At 33.9% G+C, this 19,453-nt stretch overlaps 1 protein-coding gene across 19 annotated transcripts in view; it reads right to left on the bottom strand.

The window, feature by feature from the left end:
• Nucleotides 1–19,453, bottom strand: part of ANKRD17 (ankyrin repeat domain 17) — a 250,560-nt gene that overhangs the window by 137,689 nt on the left and 93,418 nt on the right. For 7 of the 19 annotated variants that reach the window (XR_014243983.1, XM_082390034.1, XM_082390051.1 and 4 more), the window contains exons 9-16: nt 18,902–19,093; nt 18,412–18,545; nt 16,148–16,235; nt 14,485–14,612; nt 14,091–14,234; nt 13,451–13,553; nt 11,204–11,956; nt 6,762–6,910 (exon numbers count right to left, since the gene is read on the bottom strand). Coding sequence is in view for 18 of the 19 variants with exons in the window: in XM_082390034.1 (XP_082246160.1) it covers nt 6,762–6,910; nt 11,204–11,956; nt 13,451–13,553; nt 14,091–14,234; nt 14,485–14,612; nt 16,148–16,235; nt 18,412–18,545; nt 18,902–19,093 (1,691 nt within the window). In the remaining variant the exon portion in view is untranslated. The remainder of the gene's footprint in view (nt 1–6,761; nt 6,911–11,203; nt 11,957–13,450; nt 13,554–14,090; nt 14,235–14,484; nt 14,613–16,147; nt 16,236–18,411; nt 18,546–18,901; nt 19,094–19,453) is intronic. The other 12 variants (XM_082390045.1, XM_082390037.1, XM_082390039.1 and 9 more) reach the window with 9 other exon arrangements.

Raw genomic sequence — 19,453 nt, 5'->3', positions numbered from 1 at the left:
AGGGTGGCAAACCATCTGGATTTGCCCAGGATGGAAGGGATTACTGGGATGAGAGACTTTTGGTGCTAGAGTCAGGAAAGTCCTGGGAAAACCAGGATGATCTGACCACTCTAACCTGTAAGTATAACATACACACTGGATTTTGAAGACTTTTAGTATGAAATAAAAATGAAAAACACCTTAGTAACTTTTTAGTTTTGATTACATGTTTAAACAATATTATGGATATATTAGGTTAAATAAAATATTCTTTAAATTAATTCCTATTTCTTTTTGCTTTTTATTAAAATAAATTTATTTATTTATTATGGCTGCGTTGGGTCTTCATTGCTGTGCGCGGGATTTCTCTAGTTGCGGTGAGCAGGGGCTACTCTTCGTTGCTGTGCGCGGGCTTCTCATTGCGGTGGCTTCTCTTGTTGCAGAGCATGGGCTCTGGGCACGCGGGCTTCAGCAGTTGTGGTGCATCGGCTCAGTAGTTGTGACTCGCGGGCTCTAGAGCACAGGCTCAGTTGTTGTGGCACACGGGCTTCGATGATCCACGGCATGTGGGATATTCCTGGACCAGGGGTCGAACCTGTGTCTCCTGCATTGGCAGGCGGATTCTTAACCACTGGGCCACCAGGGAGGTCCCTCTTTTTGCTTTTTTTAATGTGGCTACCAGAAAACATAAAATTATATGAGTCTTGCATTATTTTTTTATTGCATAGCTCTGTCTAAGCCATCTTCCCGCTTTTACATATTCACCTCTATTACAGCATTTATCACCAATCTTCCTTATGTTAATATTACTTATGTGTCTATCACCCTCAGGGGACTATAAATTCCTGGAAGGTAATGAACATGTCTTATTTATGTTTGCATTCTCTACCTATTAGTGATGTCTTGCCTAGGAAACAATAAATGATAGTTAAGTTGAATGAATGACAGTAGCTGTAAGGGTCATAGAATAAAAGACTATCACTAATAAAACAAAGGATTACATATATGAAATATATATTTACTGTGTTATATAATATTATATTTATTTCAGGTTTATAGGGAAGGAATTATTACGTCTGATTTCAGAGAAAAGGAGACCAAGGTCAGAGAAATAACCTTCCGATGGTCACACATGCTAACAACTGGGAAAGACTGCTGTAAAAAAAACACAAGAGGATCATGGATAACAAAATGCTGTTTACCCTCTTACATCAGAGAGCAGCCCTAAGGCACAGCTGACTGCGGTGAACAGAATGCTAAGTCCGTCTGTATTATGTGCGCTCCATGTTAGCGTATAGACAATCAGTAGAAGAGTCATCTTTATGATGAAGAGTCAACTTTATGATGAAGTTCATGAGGTTTCTAGAAGCCTTCTAGGGGTTAAAGAGTAATTTAGGAAACTGGTGCCAATCGTAATAGAGAATGAAGAGACAAACAAAACTTGTAAAAGGTAAGCATGGAAAATTTTAGAGGATCAGTAAAATTTGGGTTTTTTTCCACATTATAAAACATCAATTCAGTTGGCATTTATTAAGCACCTTTTATATTCAAAGTACTCTGCTAGATACTCTAGGGCTGACAAAGTTAAGTAAATATAGTCTCTGCTCACTAGGAGTTTACAGGTTACTTGTACAGAGCAAATTTAGGTTGAAGCTAAGAGAGAAATAGGAACAATGTGAGAGTTGAAGGAAAAGATATTTAAAGCTGAAGAAGAGGGGGAGGTTAGTCAAATTCCCTGGGCAACTTGAAAGAAGGTAACTTCACTATATTTCTGCATTAAGGTGAAATTAAAGCAACTAATATTTTACAACAATCTTTTTAAAACAATAATGAAAGAATTTAAAGATTATGAAGTGAGACTTTCACCACCCTCCCCCCAAATACATACTACACATTCCCAAAATGGTAAGAAATATCCTGATTTGCAATATATCAAGAAACAATTTAACTGAAGTAGGAGTTTGGGTTAAAATTAACTACTGATAAGATACAGGTAGTTTTGAATTAAAGAAAACAGGTGTTTCGAATATTTCTAATCAAGGAAATGAAATGTAGGTGATGACTTTCTAGAAGGCAAAGTAACACTAAAGTTATGTTATTATACAGGTTACCAAGTCACATTCTTGGTCATATATCTAAGAGAAACCTGGAAAGGAAAAAGATGCCCAGAGCTTTGTTAAGAGCTTTCCAGGTTTATATTCTAAAGAAAATTTCCATTTAGCTCACAATATCATAAAGTATATCATTCTGTATCATAACATGTTATGATGATTCAGGCTTATAAAAAATGATAAAATTATATTCAATGTAAATTAATATTCTGTAAATTACCAGTATGACTATTCAATTTTACAAGATAAAAAAAACAAGCAAGAATCATAAGACAAATGCAATATTAAAGGAAAAGGCAACTTTTAATGAGCTAGAATATAAGTGAAAAAAACATATCTGAACTATAAAAAAGGAAGTATATATATTAATTTCATCTGAAGTAACTAAATAAATTACTTTGAAAACTATTAGGATTTAAAGGGCTGAATATTTTTAGACCTCCGTAGTCCCAAATATCTCATCCTCTAACCATGTTAGGGGTCATATATAAGATTAAAAAGGATGGCACTTTAGGGCATTCAATAAATGAGAAAAATCAGTAAGATAGTAAATAACCTATTTAAAACACTTCATATAAACAAGTAGAATGCATGCATTTTAAAGTAGAATGCTTTAATGGCAGAGTATTTCATATTACTATTATGAGTTAAATGAGTTTTTTCCTGGTCTCCTTAATTTCTCATTAAATCGTGGTGAAACTGTTTTCCACGTTGCAAAAACAGAAGAAGAGAGAAATACCAATGATATTTATACCATTAAAGGTAAAACATAATTTTACATACTCTACAATTTCAGTCTTGATATGTAGGTTAAATTTAACATCTACCTTCTTTAAAAGATAATGGAGGGCTTCCCTGGTGGCGCAGTGGTTGAGAATCCACCTGCCAATACAGGGGACCCGGGTTCGAGCCCTGGTCTGGGAAGATCCCACATGCCGCGGAGCAACTGGGCCCATGAGCCACAACTACTGAGCCTGCGCGTCTGGAGCCTGTACTCCGCAACAAGAGAGGCCGCGATAATGAGAGGCCCACGCACCGCGATGAAGAGTGGCCCCCGCTTGCCGCAACTAGAGAAAGCCCTCGCACAGAAACGAAGACCCAACACAGCCAAAAATAAATAGATAAATAAATAAATTTAAAAAAGAAAAGACGACTACTATCTTTAAAAAAAAAAAAAAGATAATGGATACATGTTAATTATTAAAAACAGGAAAAAAAGGCAAAATTACATGAGGAGGTATTTATTTTTCTCATTTTTGAGATGTGCTAGAATAAGCTACTCCAAGTTCAAGGAAAGCCTTTAGAAATTTGAGAATAAAATGTCAAGCAGTTCAGAACTGGAACACAAGTTCAGTTCATGCCAGAACACAGGTTTTAGAACCTATGAACAGAACAACTAATTCTTTCTCACTTTTTGTGGCTAGTAGAGTTAATAAAAAGTTCACACTATAAAATACAGAAAATATTTAATTAATTCAGGGGATTCAACTCTAACCTTCAACCAGATTTATTGTTTCATATAAAACCACAGTTCTTAAAAATCTATATGTGATTCCTAATTTCCATATCTAGAGTACCCAGGTATAAGTTTTATTACACCACTCAAGCAAAATAAAAATAGAGATTAGAGCTATGTTATCAGAATGTATAGTAAAACAGTCCCAAATAATTACTTCAAACTATCATTTATTGATGTTTCCTAAAATAAATTTTGGTAACAGCAGTGTGTAGTATTAATCTTAAAAGTTTTGATAGTATCCAGACAAACTTAATTCAATAAAACCATTACATGAGAGGTGGAGAGCCTGTGGCACACAAACCAAGGGTGATTCCTAGTTACAGAACATAAGATTTGAGGAATGTTATAAAGAATGCAAACTCTTACCGTTAGCATTCTTTAAGGGCCAGAAATTACACATATGATTCCAGCTAATCCTTGTTTAAAATATTAGTTCCCTACTATAATGATCAACTAAAGGATCATTTTTCAAGAATCATTAGCATTATAAAAAAGAGACTTACACACTGAGGCATTAAAAAAATCACAATTCTTTTGTTCTTCCTTAAGTGAAGATTTGCGGTAAATATGTCGTATGGCCAAGGAAATATGCTAAACAGATGTAAAGATTAAACACACATGACCCTCTGCTATCTAGGCAGACCCATTTTCTAGATTTTAGACCCAGAGTCTTTTTTTCGTTTGTTTGAAAGCTGGCTCCACTAAAAATTGGCTGTTGAGCAAGGCCTCTTTCCTTACCTGTAAAATGGTAATAGTAACAGTACCTACTTCATGGGATTGTTACAGAGATTAATTTAAAGAAGTAAGTATCTGTAAAGAGTTAAGAATGTACATGTTAAGTTTTGTTAACTAAACAAATGAAAGATCCAATTATTAGAGGATTTTTAATCTTTCAAAATAGAGGAAGAATATTAGTATTAACTTTTTCATCATATCACCTGTCTGTAATGGCACAGTATTGTCACACATAAACCAAAATATCCATTACGTAAAATCTCATGGAATTTGTATTGAGAATCTAGAAAAAACTTCAGGTGAATTAAGCATAAAAGAATCTTTGTATTTATCACTTTAAGTACCTTCTTGGTATCATAAAAACTAGTAAGTTAAAAAAACTAACACTAAAGGTTAAAGAAAAAATGGTGAACAATTATTTCCAAATGATTATTTTGTATTATGTGTTCCAAAACAGGAAATTTCTAATTTCTAACTATGCAATTATGGTAAACTCCATGAAAAGTATTGTAACTCATATTAGGCTAACCCAACTGAAAAGCCTCAATGTAAAGACCGGATAAAGAAGCAGATTTTTAAGGAGCCACAGTCAAATCTTTTTACATAAGTATGTCTACTACATTTAAAATGTACATCATTTTTTCAAATTTACTTTTTAAAAGTATTTATATGTAACTTCTCAGAAATTAATTTATGGTTGGTGGAGTGGTATAGTCAGGTAAAATTTCATTATCACGATAATCTCAAATTCAATAAAATCATGATCATACTTGATGGAACCTTTTCTGTAGCTGATTGATTGATTTAATTTTGGCTGCACCGTGCAGCATGCGGGATCTTAGTTCCCCAACCAGGGATCGAACCTGCCCCACTGCAGTGAAAGTGCAGAGTCTTAACCACTGGACCACCAGGGAAGTCCCTGTGGCTGTTTTATTTCAAAGCACTAAAAAAAAAAAAAAAAAAGAAAGAAACCCTTTATATTTTGGTGAAGTTTTACTTTTGCTTATGGATCAATTCTTGATCCCACAAAATTAGAAAATATACTTCTGGTTAAAACATTAACAGACTCAGAGCAAAACAGATTAGAGGAAAATAATGCAAATTCAATAAAAAGTTCAATCCAATTCTATAATGCTATCAATATGAAATGTAAACTATTGTGGTTCACCAAATGAATGTCTAATTTTTTTTATGAGACTAAAAATGAAGCTCTATAGTATGGTATTTGGAAGGGTGCCTTTGAAGTCAAACCAACCTAAGTTTGACTCCCAGCCCCACCATTTCTTAGTTAAATGAAGTGATCGTAAGCCAAATGCTTACATTAATCTCTGCTTAATCTCTCTCTTAGCCTAGGTTTCTTCATCAGGAAAATGGGTGTTTAAAAGTAGCTACCTTATACGTGTACTCTGAAGATTGAATAAAGTTATTCCTTAAAAAAAGCCCCTAACTATTTTAGGTGCTCAAAAAAAAGTTAGCTCATATAAAATAAGGGAAGCAAGTAAGAACAGAAATGAAATTCCTTTTTCATAGTATTACCAAGAAACATCTTAATGAAAAGGAGGCTTTATTTCAATAGCTTAATAGTACAGGCCCTTAAGGATGCAATAATGCAAACACATACACACACATGCACACACACACACACACTCTCTCTCTCCCCCCATCCCCCCTCCCTAAAATTGATGCTTATAAAGAAGTGATCATTTATAAAACTGCAAGTTTTATAATGTACACCATCACCCTCACACTAGTCTCTCCATCAGGCATTCATCAAAACACAAAACTAAATAAACTGCAAACATTTCTCAGTCCTGAAGAAAGCCATATACCCTTACCTCATTCAACAGTCTTCTAAGCTAGGCTGCTTGGCATTTCTTCAGGACAAAACACAAGCTACCTTCTCTTTTCCAACCTCACTTTGCTCTGACATTTCATGGTAAACGAATTCTTTTAAAAAACTTTTTTTTTAAACTTAACAGTGTTACAGAAACAGACACATAGACTTACTACATATTTCAGTCAGCAAGATCAGAATTTTCAAAGACAATATAAATGCAACTGAGTATATATGCTATATAAATGGAATCCAATATGAATTTTAAAACCCATCTTCTAATTTAAGTTTAGAAGAAAATACATAATCTTAAATAAGTTCTTTCTTTATACATCCCTTTTGAAACTAAAGTTTAAGAAAAAAAGATTACTTGATGACATCAGAAACCAGATCTTCACAATAATTATCAGTAGTAATCTGTATTTGGCATTTTATTTCTTTAAATGTGGATTCTAATTTATAACTGTGGTTCAGGTCTTTGCCCAGAGACAAAGCAGTCTAAGATGATTTAAATAACTGATTAATGTTTCTAATGATGATATAATTCCAGTTAAAAACTATCACTCCTGAGTTTGGAGCTTACCTGTGCATCAATATCAATGGCAGGGTAGATAGGAAGCATGGCTGAAGGAGAGATGATAGGACTTGGAGTTGGAGTCTGAGGTTGGGAAATGGAAGCAGCGATACTGTGGGTAGGAGTGTTTGACATTGCAGATGCTCTTCCACTGACTGCTGTTGAACAAAATAACTGTACTTAATGAGGATGAAACGTTGTTAGGTAACAGCAAGAAACAGTTGTCAGAAAATATTTAAATATCTTTAAAAACAAAATATCTACAGGTAGACTGCCATAGCACTAATAACTGATTTTCCTGGTTATTTCTGACACTGGACAACAGACCAAAATTTAAATATATATTGAGAGTAACTCATTTGCTAAACAATAAACCATATGAAAAACAAATGCCCCTCTTTCGGTATGTAATCACAAAACCTTAATTCAAAATAACCCTGAAAACAAAAATATTTTTATGAATTAAAATTAAATATATATGCAAATGGTTACCCATTATATCTTCTTAATCAGAAAAGGAATAAAAGTTAAAATAGTCAAGTTCAGAAGGAGAAAATGTGTCTTTTACCTGCCAATTTCACACCTTATTTTCTAGAACTAATGAAAGTAATATCACTGTTTGGGGACATTCGCTATTGAATATTTAAAATACTTCCTATTCTTTTATTAACTGCAGACAGGGGGTGGCCCTCAGTATGACAGCATATATATATAAAAATTTGATCCTCACACAGAAACAGTTTCTCACATACAGAATTATTCTGAAGGGCATAAAATGCTCACCAATCAATCTAGCAATCACACTGACTTAGGAGGACAAAATTAAAACATTAGGGTAGAAATAAATGCATGCAATCAGCCTTCAAATATAGATTACTGTTAGTTCTTCTAAGTATAATTTTGCCATGATATTATTTTCACCAAAATAAGCAAATTAAGAAGGGGCTAATTAGGTCAGTACTTGAGATGGGAGAATTCCAAAGGTGGTAGCAGTTGAGGGTACTTTATTCCCTCATCAACTCACTTCTGGAGTTGACATGTGAACATCAATCCTTTTTCCCCCTTATTAAAAATGCTATAGCACTAGAGTCTGGGCATTAATCTTTGAATGATCAACAGTAGTGTGGATGTATGTTACCAACGTAGTTATCAACTACATCAGACAGAAAACAATCATGATTCACAACTGGATCTGAAACCAGGCAAAAGAGGTTATGCTCCTACCAAGAACAAAACTGAAATAGACCTTATCATAACAATTATAAACACAATTGTCAATTAAGAAATCTATTTTACATGAAATCCTTAGTTCAGGCACAAACATACACTATACATTATAGCAACACACATTCTATAATTATACATTTTTAAGTCCACTTAAAAGCCAAAGGAAGAACAAAGGAGGAAACAAAACAAAACAAAACAAAACAAAACACACTATTTGAATCCTTAGGGATCCAGATCAATAGAAAAGGGCATGTATTCAACACTAGTATGTTAATCATCTAATGATCTTGATATTGTTACTCCACATTGATAGTTTTGTATGTTAAGAAAAAGAGCAAGACAATTCAAATTTACACATTCTAGATATAAATTTCAAAACCATATAAAATCTGTGGCTCTTAAAATGGGTTCCATATTCTCCTCTGATTAGACTGATTTTCACAAATGAAAATGCTAAACACAAAATTAGCTTAAACGGAATGAACACCAATCTGTCCGAAAAACTGAATTTTATTTCATGATACTGAACAAAAAAATCTAAGCTTTATTGTTAAATGACTAAATTATAGTTTACATTTCAATTTGAATAAGTTCTTTTAAAGAACATTATTAGTTTTCTTATTTTTGGTCAAACTGGTTGTTCTTATCACCTCTTCTAGAAGGAGATAGGAAAAATCAATTCCCTCATTTAATTCCCTTGGGGTACCTATGAAATTGGTTTACTAAAACTAAATAGCTGCCTGTCACTCATCCATTCTCTACAATTAAAAGTAGCAATTGTAAATATGTAGGTACCTGAAGGAACCATGGTACAGACCAGATCTTTACATGTGGAACTTCATTTTAGGGTTAGATTTCAGAGAGGGAAAACCAGATGCTCAAAGAAGTTTTAACATCCGGTAAGGAAAGAGGGAACTTGACAGCACAGCAAAGGCAAGTTGTTAAGACTGGTTAAATAGGGAACTGATTTTGCTTTGGCTAGTACAGAAAACAAGGAAGATAGAAGATTCTGACCAGCCAAGTACTAGAGAAAAAAAGACTGAATCTTATAAAAGCAGTCTAATAAATGGGGACTAAGGAATAAAGAACAGAGATTATGCTGAAGGAGAGAAACAAGACTGAGCCTAATGAAGTTGTAAGATATTAAAAAACCCAAAGAAAGAAATGGAAATGGTCATTAGTCAACTGAAATAACAAGTACTACCATAGAAGAAGTTAAAAGGCTGTGGAAGTGAGTGTATATGTGTATGTTTGTGCACGTACACATGCATGATGCAGGAATGGGTTGCAGGGAGGTAGTTGGATGTTTTTAATCCTGTTCTTTCTTCTGGCCATCTCTCCTCTCCCCATATAAATGAGAATAAACAGGTAAAGTATTTTTATAATATGACAAGTATCTGTCATATTTCCTAAACAGTTATAAGCTTTAAAAGATAATTTTATATGAAAACACCTGGAACACATAGGGAGAATTTAATTGTTTTTGTTTGGTAAACAAATCAACAGAAAAACTACTTTACAAACCTCCAATAATTCTGATCAGCATAAAAATTATACAACTGGCAAATCATTATTGATAACTATGCCCAAGAACATCAGGTAAATTCTGATAGCATATCAAAATTTTTTAAATATTCATTGGTATGGAATGTCCATTCTTCATTTAACTGAATAAATAACACTTAATTCTACACATTCTTTGGTAGTTCAATTGACATAATATAAAGAACACCATTATGATCTAGATTAATGGCCATGAAAGTAATATCAAATTTGGCATTTGGAGCTACTGTGCTTCAATTTTCATAAGATATCTACTGTTTTTAAAATTACATTCCCAATTATTATAACCCACTAATGGTGATTAGTAGTAACTTTCAAATCTATAGGAAAAATGTATACTTCTTAATATAAGAAGCTTTATAGTTCTTACTAACAATTAATAGCATTTTTTCCGATGTAGTTACTGTACCCTCTAAGATTAGCAGAGACTTTCATTCCACATACTATTGTTGAGGTGATACTAAAAGAGGACTGGGAAACTTTAGAGCAATTTCTAAGTACAAAATCTGTCTCATTAGCTGGTTTCTTAGTTTCTGAATGTTAGCTAAATATCTCAACACTATACAATTTCATTTTCTTTTATTCTTTTAAAAGATTAAAGTTAAATTATGTATAATCTCATCATAATATATAATGCTACTTAAACATAGTTTCAAAATAAGAGAAAATTCAATCAACCTTTAAGTATAGACCAAAGAATTAAAAGGGGGGAAGAGAGCAGATGAAAATTATCAAAATTCACCTATTTACTCCCTTTGTTTTCCCCTGTTCCTTCTTTTTCTGGTTTTTTTTTTCTTTACTTTTTTTTTTAAATGAAGAAAATTATTCTTTTCAGTACAGTATTCTTATGGCTTATAATCCTGTAAAATCTCATTCTACTACTTTGTTACAGAGCTCACAAAAACTAAGTTCCCAAAACTAGAACCATCAAAACAACCCCTAAAATATTTCTTTTTGCCAATGAAACTAATTAAAATGGAAAAAAATTTCTCTGCCTACCCATTTAAAGATATATCATTTATGATACTATCAGGGGACCACACCTTCTCATAATACAATTAGAAAGAAACTACACATTAACATTCACAGGGGATAAATCACTGACATACAGTATAATCAAACCTTATTTGGTTTGGTACTTTATTATTGTTGTAAAAGTATTTACGTTTTTTGTTTTTTTTAAATATCCATCAGGTTTGAAGTCTGATCCATTACAATATAAAGTATTTCTGTTCACAAATAAGCCTTCGGATATATCCTACTAGTTTTGCACTTCAACTTCTATCAATTTCCCGGTTTATTGGTGTGAATACAGAAGCAAAAAAGCCAAAATTCTATCAGTATTCTGAACTTAAAGGGAAAAAAACAAAAACAAAACAAAACAAAAAATCAAACATCAAACCTGACTACTGAAAACCCTAGATTCCCAGCCTACCCACCTAAGTCAGAAAGTTTCAGCCACTTGCATTGAATGAGCTAATCTTTAATTTGACCTGTATCCATCTGAGAACGTCTGAGATTGAACTAATATTTCTAAAGATATACATGGTTCAAGAGTCCAGAAATAGTTCTCAAGTTGGGTAACGGCAAAAAATTCTGGCACACTCTTACTCGCCTTAAGCAAATCATATTTGATACCTGCTCATAACAATATAACCCACCTGCCATGATGTCATCCAGCGTGTCATTGAGGGTCTGAGCAGGGCTGGCTACCATTAACCCTTGTTGTGTTTCTGTCAGAATTCCTTGCCCCAGCCCTGCCAACTGTGCTTGGCCCAGTACTGGCTGTCCAACTATCACTCCTTGCAGTTCTGTAAGATTTGCGATGGACCCTGGAGGCAAGGGACCTGCCGCCAGAGGCAAAGCTTGAGGCATGGCCAGAGGCTGGACTGGTGCAAAACCCATCTGAGCAGCAGTTTGCTGGGGTTCATCTTTAAGCAAAACGGGATCCACTTGCTGTAACCGTGCATAGTCTCCCTCGGAAAGCTGTTCTCCAACCCCAACAGGAGTTAGCAGTCCCAGATGTTGGCAAGACTGTTGCTGCTGCTGCTGAAGTTGAATTCTTTGAGCTTTAACCTCTAGATACTGCTTTTTTAGCTGCTGCTGAGTTTTCAGTTGTAATTCTCGTTCTACTTTCTGTAGTTCCTCCAAAATCTTTTGTTTCTTCTGAATTTGTTCCTCCCTTGTTTTGTTCAGCTCCTCGATCTTCTCCTTGGTAAGTTGGTCAGCATGAGCCAGTTCCAAGGACTGCAGCTGTGCATTCTTTTCTATGGCTTCTTTTATCCTCTGTTCCAGTTCTGTTAACTTTCCCTGAGCCTCTTCTACAATGCTCTCTGGAGACTGATTGGTGATGTAACCCTGTACATCCTGGCTGTTTGCTGGCAAATGGCTGCTGGACTTTTGTTTAGAAGCAGCTGTGTGAAAAAGAAACCCCCTCAGAAGTGCACATGAATGGCATCCTCATTACAGAGTTACTGTTGGGAGGTTTAGTGCCAACAGTTATGCACCAAGTTATTATATCCATAGAAGGTGAAAATGCACTGTTAAGGAGTTAAAAACAAATCCACCTTCTTTATCATAAATATAAAATGTATGTATTTTATGTGCATAGAGTAATCTTTGGGAAATTAATTTCAGAATTTTAAAAATATCACATGGTTAAAATTAGACAATAGAGGGATGCAGGTCTGTGATATCTAAGTGGTACAATTAAAGTAAAATCTAAGGCTATGTGTAGATAGATACCTCATCTGGTCATAAAGATGTAAAAACTTATCATAAGAACAGAAAAATAATGCTAAATTATTAAGATGTAGGGAAAACTTAAACCTCTAAGTCAAGATTTTTCTACATTTAATAGTCTGTGCCTTTTAAACACACACACATACACACAAAGAGTACTCAAACCACTGAGAAGTACCAGGAAATTAAAATCCAACTAAAATATATGTCTTTGTTGGGGCCTACAATCTTCAAGACTGATAAAGGTTAAGATAGAAATTCACATATTCACAAAGCTACCTGGCCAGTAGAGAACTGGGATTCAGTTTCCCTGGAAGAAAAGATGCTGAACTATGACATCCACTGTATCTTCTGACAGCCAGGTGAATAAACATATCTGGCTATCGGTATAGCAATCATTTGCTTGCTATACCTACTGAAAAAGGTGCCAAGGCTCTAGATTGGTAGTGGTGATTGAAAAGAACTGGTGGAAATACTTAGTATGCTTGTTGGTAAAATAATATAGGTAGCCAAAAACCAAAAAATTAAAAAGACATTGGTTCCTCAGGTAAAACTTTCTAAAAGGAAAAACTGATTCAAACTGGTAGCTGTAATCTTTTGGGACATAACTTATGAACATGCATGATGTAACTTCCACAAATCAAATATGGACCTCAGAGTTCTAGAGCAACAAACAACCATATCTGAAGTAACTTTGAATTCTTGGTTGAGAAAAGGTATTCCAGATATAAAATCTACATTAAAACCAGTTATTGTAAAATAAAATTTAATTTTGATCTAGCTTATTAATCTTATGCCTCATATCACTACAGAAATTTTAGTAATTTACAAAAATGTCACCCAATTATACGCAGCCTAACATTTTAACATGAATAGAAATGACTAGTTATTAGAGGAAATCATGGATAATCAGAATTGCATCAAAGATGAGCATCTGAATTTCTACTGCTAATACTTCTGATTCCAGCACAAATTAGTGTTCTTAACTATGTTCTCTCCCAATAACATGGTTTTTTCATTGTTAAAAAAAAAAATCTTCAATTATGCCGACCTAGTAAAATTCATTTTTTGTGGAATAATAGTTTTAAATGGCTAGTTTTTGGTTTTTTTTGCAATCTTATCATTTTTACTTGGACAACTTGTAAGTCTTTAGAAGTATAACTGACCTTTATTCCTGATGGGAAGAGTAGTGGCAACATTGGCAGGTGGTTTGTCAGGCTCCTGAGGTGGGACAACCATGGGCAGTGCTTGAACCGGTACACGAGGAGCCTAAGACAAATGAAACTGATTATATATCTGCTTTTCCTACACCTTCCGTTATATAATTTGCTTTAAATGAAGAATAAGTTACAAAGATCCATTCAAAATATTTTTTCATATGACAATCTCAGGTGACATATTTACTTAAAATGTGCTGGTATCAAATTATTTTCCATGACTTTTTTTTTCGGCCATGCCGCACAGCTTGCGGGATGGGATCTTAGTTCCCCGACCAAGGATTGAACCCAGGACCCAGCAGTGAAAGCGCTGAGTCCCAACCACTGGACACCAGGGAATTCCCTCCATGACATTTTTTTAATGAACTTTGAAATCAAAAGATTATTCTGGCCACAGTAAGAAAGCAAAGCAAAATCATATCAATCTAGAATCTGAATATTACACCAGATGTTCATTAACCATATCAAGTATGTTATCTATAAAAAGAACTACATATTATAACAAAAAACAATCTAGTTTAATCTTGAACTATGACCGAAAAAGGGAAAAAGATGATATAACATAAAATGCTTTAGTTTAGAAGCTTACCCTATTTAAATCGTGGGATGGGGGCGTTAACTGAGTGACATCAGGTGGAGGGGCTGAAAGCAAGTTATTAGGATAGTCCAAAAGATAGCAAACAACGCTTGTATGACCACCTTTTGCTGCTTCTATCAACATAGTCGAGCCATCCTAAAAGAGTGAATACGGAAGGGGAAAAATTTTTTTTTAAAGTTAATTTACAGAAACATAAGGAAGATATAGCCAACAGGCCCCAGACACATTAAAGTTTTAGGTTTAGTAAAGAACACTTTCCTCTAAAGACAGAAGAAAATGAACACATTTAGAATGCCAATACAAGTGGAACTTATAGATAATAATTTGTTATGCTCAAGAGTGAAGATTAATTCACAATGCTACCTGAAACATTTGAGTTACATACTTTTAAACGGTGAGTAGGATCTGCCCCATGAGCCAAAAGTAGTTCCACCACTGCCAGATGACCCCCTGCACAAGCCAGGGACAGTACAGTATGGTCATTGTTAGCTGTGGTTCTATTCACATTTGCTCCTAAAACAGACAAGGCATGAAAAATCATGTTAATAGAGTGTTGTTTCTTAAATTATGGTAAACTTCAAAATCGAAGAGTAGAGAGAACAGTATTACTGAAGCCCCACATACCCATTACCCAGCTTCAATGATTATAAACATGGCCAATCTCATTTCACGTATACCCACATCCATTCTCCTCTCCCATCTTGAATTATTCTAAAACAAATCCCAAACAAACATGATATAATTTCATCCATAAATGTTTCAGTATGTACCGTTAAAAGATAATGATAAAAGTATATATTATTCCTAATATAATCACTTTTAAAAAAGTAAAATATAAAATTTTATCTACATTTTAGTATCTTCAGTGGGAAAGATGACTAAAAACCAATAAAAAATAAACCACACTGCCCTCTATGGGCCAAATATGGAAGGAATTAACAAAAAATAGTAAGTAATAGTAGTATAATCTTTTTTCATTGGGAAATATCTGAGAATGAAAACAGGTACATTTTCCCCTTAATATGAATTCATCCCTGATTTGGAGCACTGTGCTATGCATGTGGGAAATGGAAGTAAAATACCAGGAAGAAACTGGAATCAGATTCATTAAAATTAACCAAAGAAGAGAGAAGATGATAACTGAAAATAATTTCATTCTTGAGAATACTATGTCTTATTTATAAACGTATAACACAAGGAAGTGTTCAAATTGCCTAAAATAATTTGACCAGTAAGTTATTTCTGATTTATTTTCTCTACCTACAGATGATTTCAAACTTTAGTATTTTTGGTAAGAAGGAAATGGCATATGTTGCCTTTTTAATTGTATATGGTCTACACAGTCTCACTTTTACTAATGTTGAATCAAAAATAAAATCTTTAATCTCCTATACTTAAGAATATAATGAAATCTCTAATCTTCTATACTTAAGTTCATGAAAAACTTTCAACTTGAACTTATACAGTGAATACCTAAAAAGTAATTTAAAGGAAGTAATAATATGCTACTTTTGTTATTAAGGATTTTGGTATTCAAAGTAGAATAAATGACCATGAATGAAAATGCATTTTTGGCATATTTGTTCCATTTCAATTTTGATTTTTTTTGGGGGTGCTATATTTATGACCACCTCTCTATATTTTACAAAGAAGGAAACTTAGGCCCAAGGAAATATAAAGAAGAAAAGTGACTTGCCCTCAAATTAATCAGTGGCAGAAACAACATAAAAATCCAGGTTTCAAGATATATTATTACATGAACAGAAAAGACTTCAAGGTATCTAAACCCTCAAAGTTTTTTACATAGAGAAATTTTTCTGTATTGAAATGTTTTTTAACAAGGGTGGTATTCGGTATCAGAACTCTTCACAGTTTGGAATGGTTCTATGTGTTGCAGGATGTTTATCAACTACCCACTCACAAAAATCTCAGTAGCATCCCTCTACCACGTGACACCTCCAAAATGTCCTTTACCTGTAAATCTCTTAATACCCAAGGGCAGGGGATAGGTACCTGTGGAAAAAAATTACTGCCTTACACAAACCTACCTTTACTAATTAGGAACTGAACGGTACAAACATGACCAGCTCTTGCAGCTTTCATTAAAGGAGTTCTTCCACCTTCAGATTCATGCTCCTGTTTAAAAAACACAGACTTACTTGATATTTAATTTCTAATGAACAATTATTCTTTTTCATGAAAATCAAAAGGAAGAGAACTGAACAAATTTCAGAATCTAAATATATTAAATAACATGCTTTGAAGTAAATCAAGGAATACATTCTTTAATTTAAACAATCTCAAATTAGAAACATGTTCTATGGAAATATAGATAAATTAAGAACTGGGGTTATATTCATTTGATAGTTACACCCTCATCTAAATCCATCTGGGTAATTTTTCCTTCTCTCTACAAAAAGGACTGTGGAACTTGAACAATGAATGGCACTCTAGCACAGCCCTCTCCAAACAATCAACATTATCAACATTATCCTAATCCACTACAAGTGATTTTCTTTTCATAAGTTTGTATCCTACGTGTATGAATTTCTCTAAGTATATCACTCTCTGCCTTTACAGACTTCCCATTATCTCTATTTTACCGTACATAAAAATAACAAGGCTAGTGATATTTAATACCATCAATTATAAGATATTACTAGAGATTTCTGGCTTTCAAAAGGATGGAGAACCAGCTGCATTTTTGCAATTCAGAATATCAGCATAGGAAAAATTTTCAGATCTTACGGTATAAAGGTTTGAGAAAAAAACACCTTTTATAAAGCATTTTATATGTCAATATTTTTTACACTTACATCTGATGATTTTTCTCTTAAGTCATACACTAAGTTGTTTTAATTGCAATTCACCTAGCAAGATTACATTGCTGTATGTTTCACAGTCACTGTAGTAAACACTGGAAATTTAGTTCCTAAGCTGAAGAAGCTCAAAACCTAGTAAGAGGAATATGCGCATGACTAGCTAGAATATAATGTGCGTCATAAGTTCTCCAAGAGTTGTACCAACACAGACAGAGCTGAAGGAGGCCACAATAGTAATCTAATTTAACCCTCTCCTTTCATAAATGAGGAAAGAGAAGTTAAGTAAATTTTAAGTTAAGAAACCAGTTAATTGAGGAGCCTGTTTCTGCCTGCATGTGAGGTTCTGTCATAAACTATGAACTTCTACAGGAAAACACATTTACTTATTAATCTCAGCCCCATGAACACACGGGTGCTTATGTTTTAACTAAAACCTACCTTTCTTACTCCCTCACAGGCTAAACTGGAAGAATGACTATTTTCCCCCCACACAATTGCTTTATTCTTCCCTACCTCTCAGGCTGTACTCATACTATTTCTTCCAACTGGAGTATCTCTTTTGTAACAAGAGCACAGTATCTACCTTTCTAAACCTTACCCAGCCCCAAACATAACATCTCAGATGACGTCTTCACCTCTTCTGAGCTTTTTTACTGTCTGTCCTTTCCCTATGACATCTCTTTGTAATCTACCTTAAAATGACCTCAGTAGGGACTTCCCTGGTGGCGTAGTGGTTAAGAATCTGCCTGCCAATGCAGGCGACACGGGTTCGAGCCCTGGTCTGGGAAGATCCCCAATGCCGTGGAGCAACTAAGCCCATGCGCCACAACTACTGAGCCTGAGTGCCACAACTACTGAAGCCCATGCACCTAGAGCCCATGCTCCACAACAAGAGAAGCCACCACAACTAGAGAAAGCCCGTGCACAGCAACGAAGACCCAACATGGCCCTAAATAAATAAATAAATAAATAAATATTTTAAAAAATGACCTCAGTATTTCATCCTTCTCACTAAATAAAAAGTTATTTGAGGGAAACATATTATTTACTGAATACTTATCTTTTTAACTCCTTTATTTAATAATGCTTTGAATGGTATAGGTACAATTTATTTCCTAAACGACAGTGAAATGCCACCTCTAAGCCATAGTTGCCTTTTTATGACAAATCAGAAAAGCTTCTAAAAATAGCTAAGTACTTAAGAGAAAATTTGTATTAATTATTACGATTAATTATTAACATATCAAACACAAAATTTTCCCTTTTTTGTAGGGGAAAAGGGGTAGTAGACTGGATAGTCCTGCTAACAAGGAAAATAAGAATGGACACCAAACAGCATAGGAAAAAAATATGACTAAATGAGATAAAAGAATGGCAAAAAGGCCAACATAAAATTAGAAGTAAAGAAATACCTTTTGTCTATAATCTCCTTTCAATTAATTTCTTGTCCTAGCTTTAAATATTAAGATTTAGAAAGTGACATAGCTTACCAGATCTGCTCCTGCCTGAAGTAAGACATCTGCTACATCGGTATGACCATTTTCACAGGCGTATGTTAGTGCTGTATCCCCTGTTGCTGTTGTTGCATGAACATTAGCTCCTGCAGTAGTGTTAGATACACAGCCTTAATAAAAGAATCATAAGACACAAATGTGGATACTGAAATTTCTTCTAGATAAGCCATATCTCCTCAAATTAGACAAAACAGCCTTATCCATTTCTAGAAATAGAGAATATTGTCAGCATCTTTAAAAGCAAAAAAGAAAAAAAATTAGAAATAGATTACTGCTTAAAATTAAAACTGCAGATATTTCAAACAGCAATAAGGTAAATTATTTATTCAGAATACACTAAAAAATTTATCACATTATTTTTCTATACACATTCAGTGCATCATACGTCAAAAAAAAGCTATTTGCATTGTAATATTTTTACTTAAATAAATCATGTAAAAAAACTCCCAAATGCAAAAATGCCTACCTGCAGCTAATAAGTATTTAACTAACTCCAAATGACCCTCTTGAGCAGCTTCCATTAAAGGGGTAGAACACCCTAGTTCTATATCAGCTCCTGCCTTAATTAGAAAGTCTGCCACTTCCAGAAAGCCTCCACAGCAAGCCAAAGTCAAGGCAGTTTCTTGAGTTTCTTCTGTCTGTGCATTGATATTTGCTCCTAAAATAAAGATTCTAATTATTTAAAGAAAGTCATTAACTTATTTCAGAGATAAGCAAAACATGATTATTTCCTAGTAAACTATACTTCAAAAATGAACATTTATATTAATTTACTAAATGATGAAGTACCTCTCCCCTATTCTAGGAGGCAGTTAAAAATAAAGAAATCCACCAGTCCATATTTGATGTACACTGCTGGAATAAGATTTATTCAGCCAGAAGGTACAAGTCATGTGATTTAAGGCCTGAGAAAATAAACCACATTCCCTCGTTATAAAGATTCAAAATAATGATGATAAAGATGTTGATGAAAATGATAATAGATAATATTTAATATGCTGTTATTTGTCAGGCACTA

Source organism: Balaenoptera borealis, assembly GCF_965194805.1.
Source record: "Balaenoptera borealis genome assembly, chromosome: 4".
Lineage (NCBI taxonomy): Eukaryota > Metazoa > Chordata > Mammalia > Artiodactyla > Balaenopteridae > Balaenoptera > Balaenoptera borealis.
The sequence above is the reverse complement of the archived record's forward strand: the minus strand, read 5'-3'. Positions and strand labels throughout refer to the sequence as shown.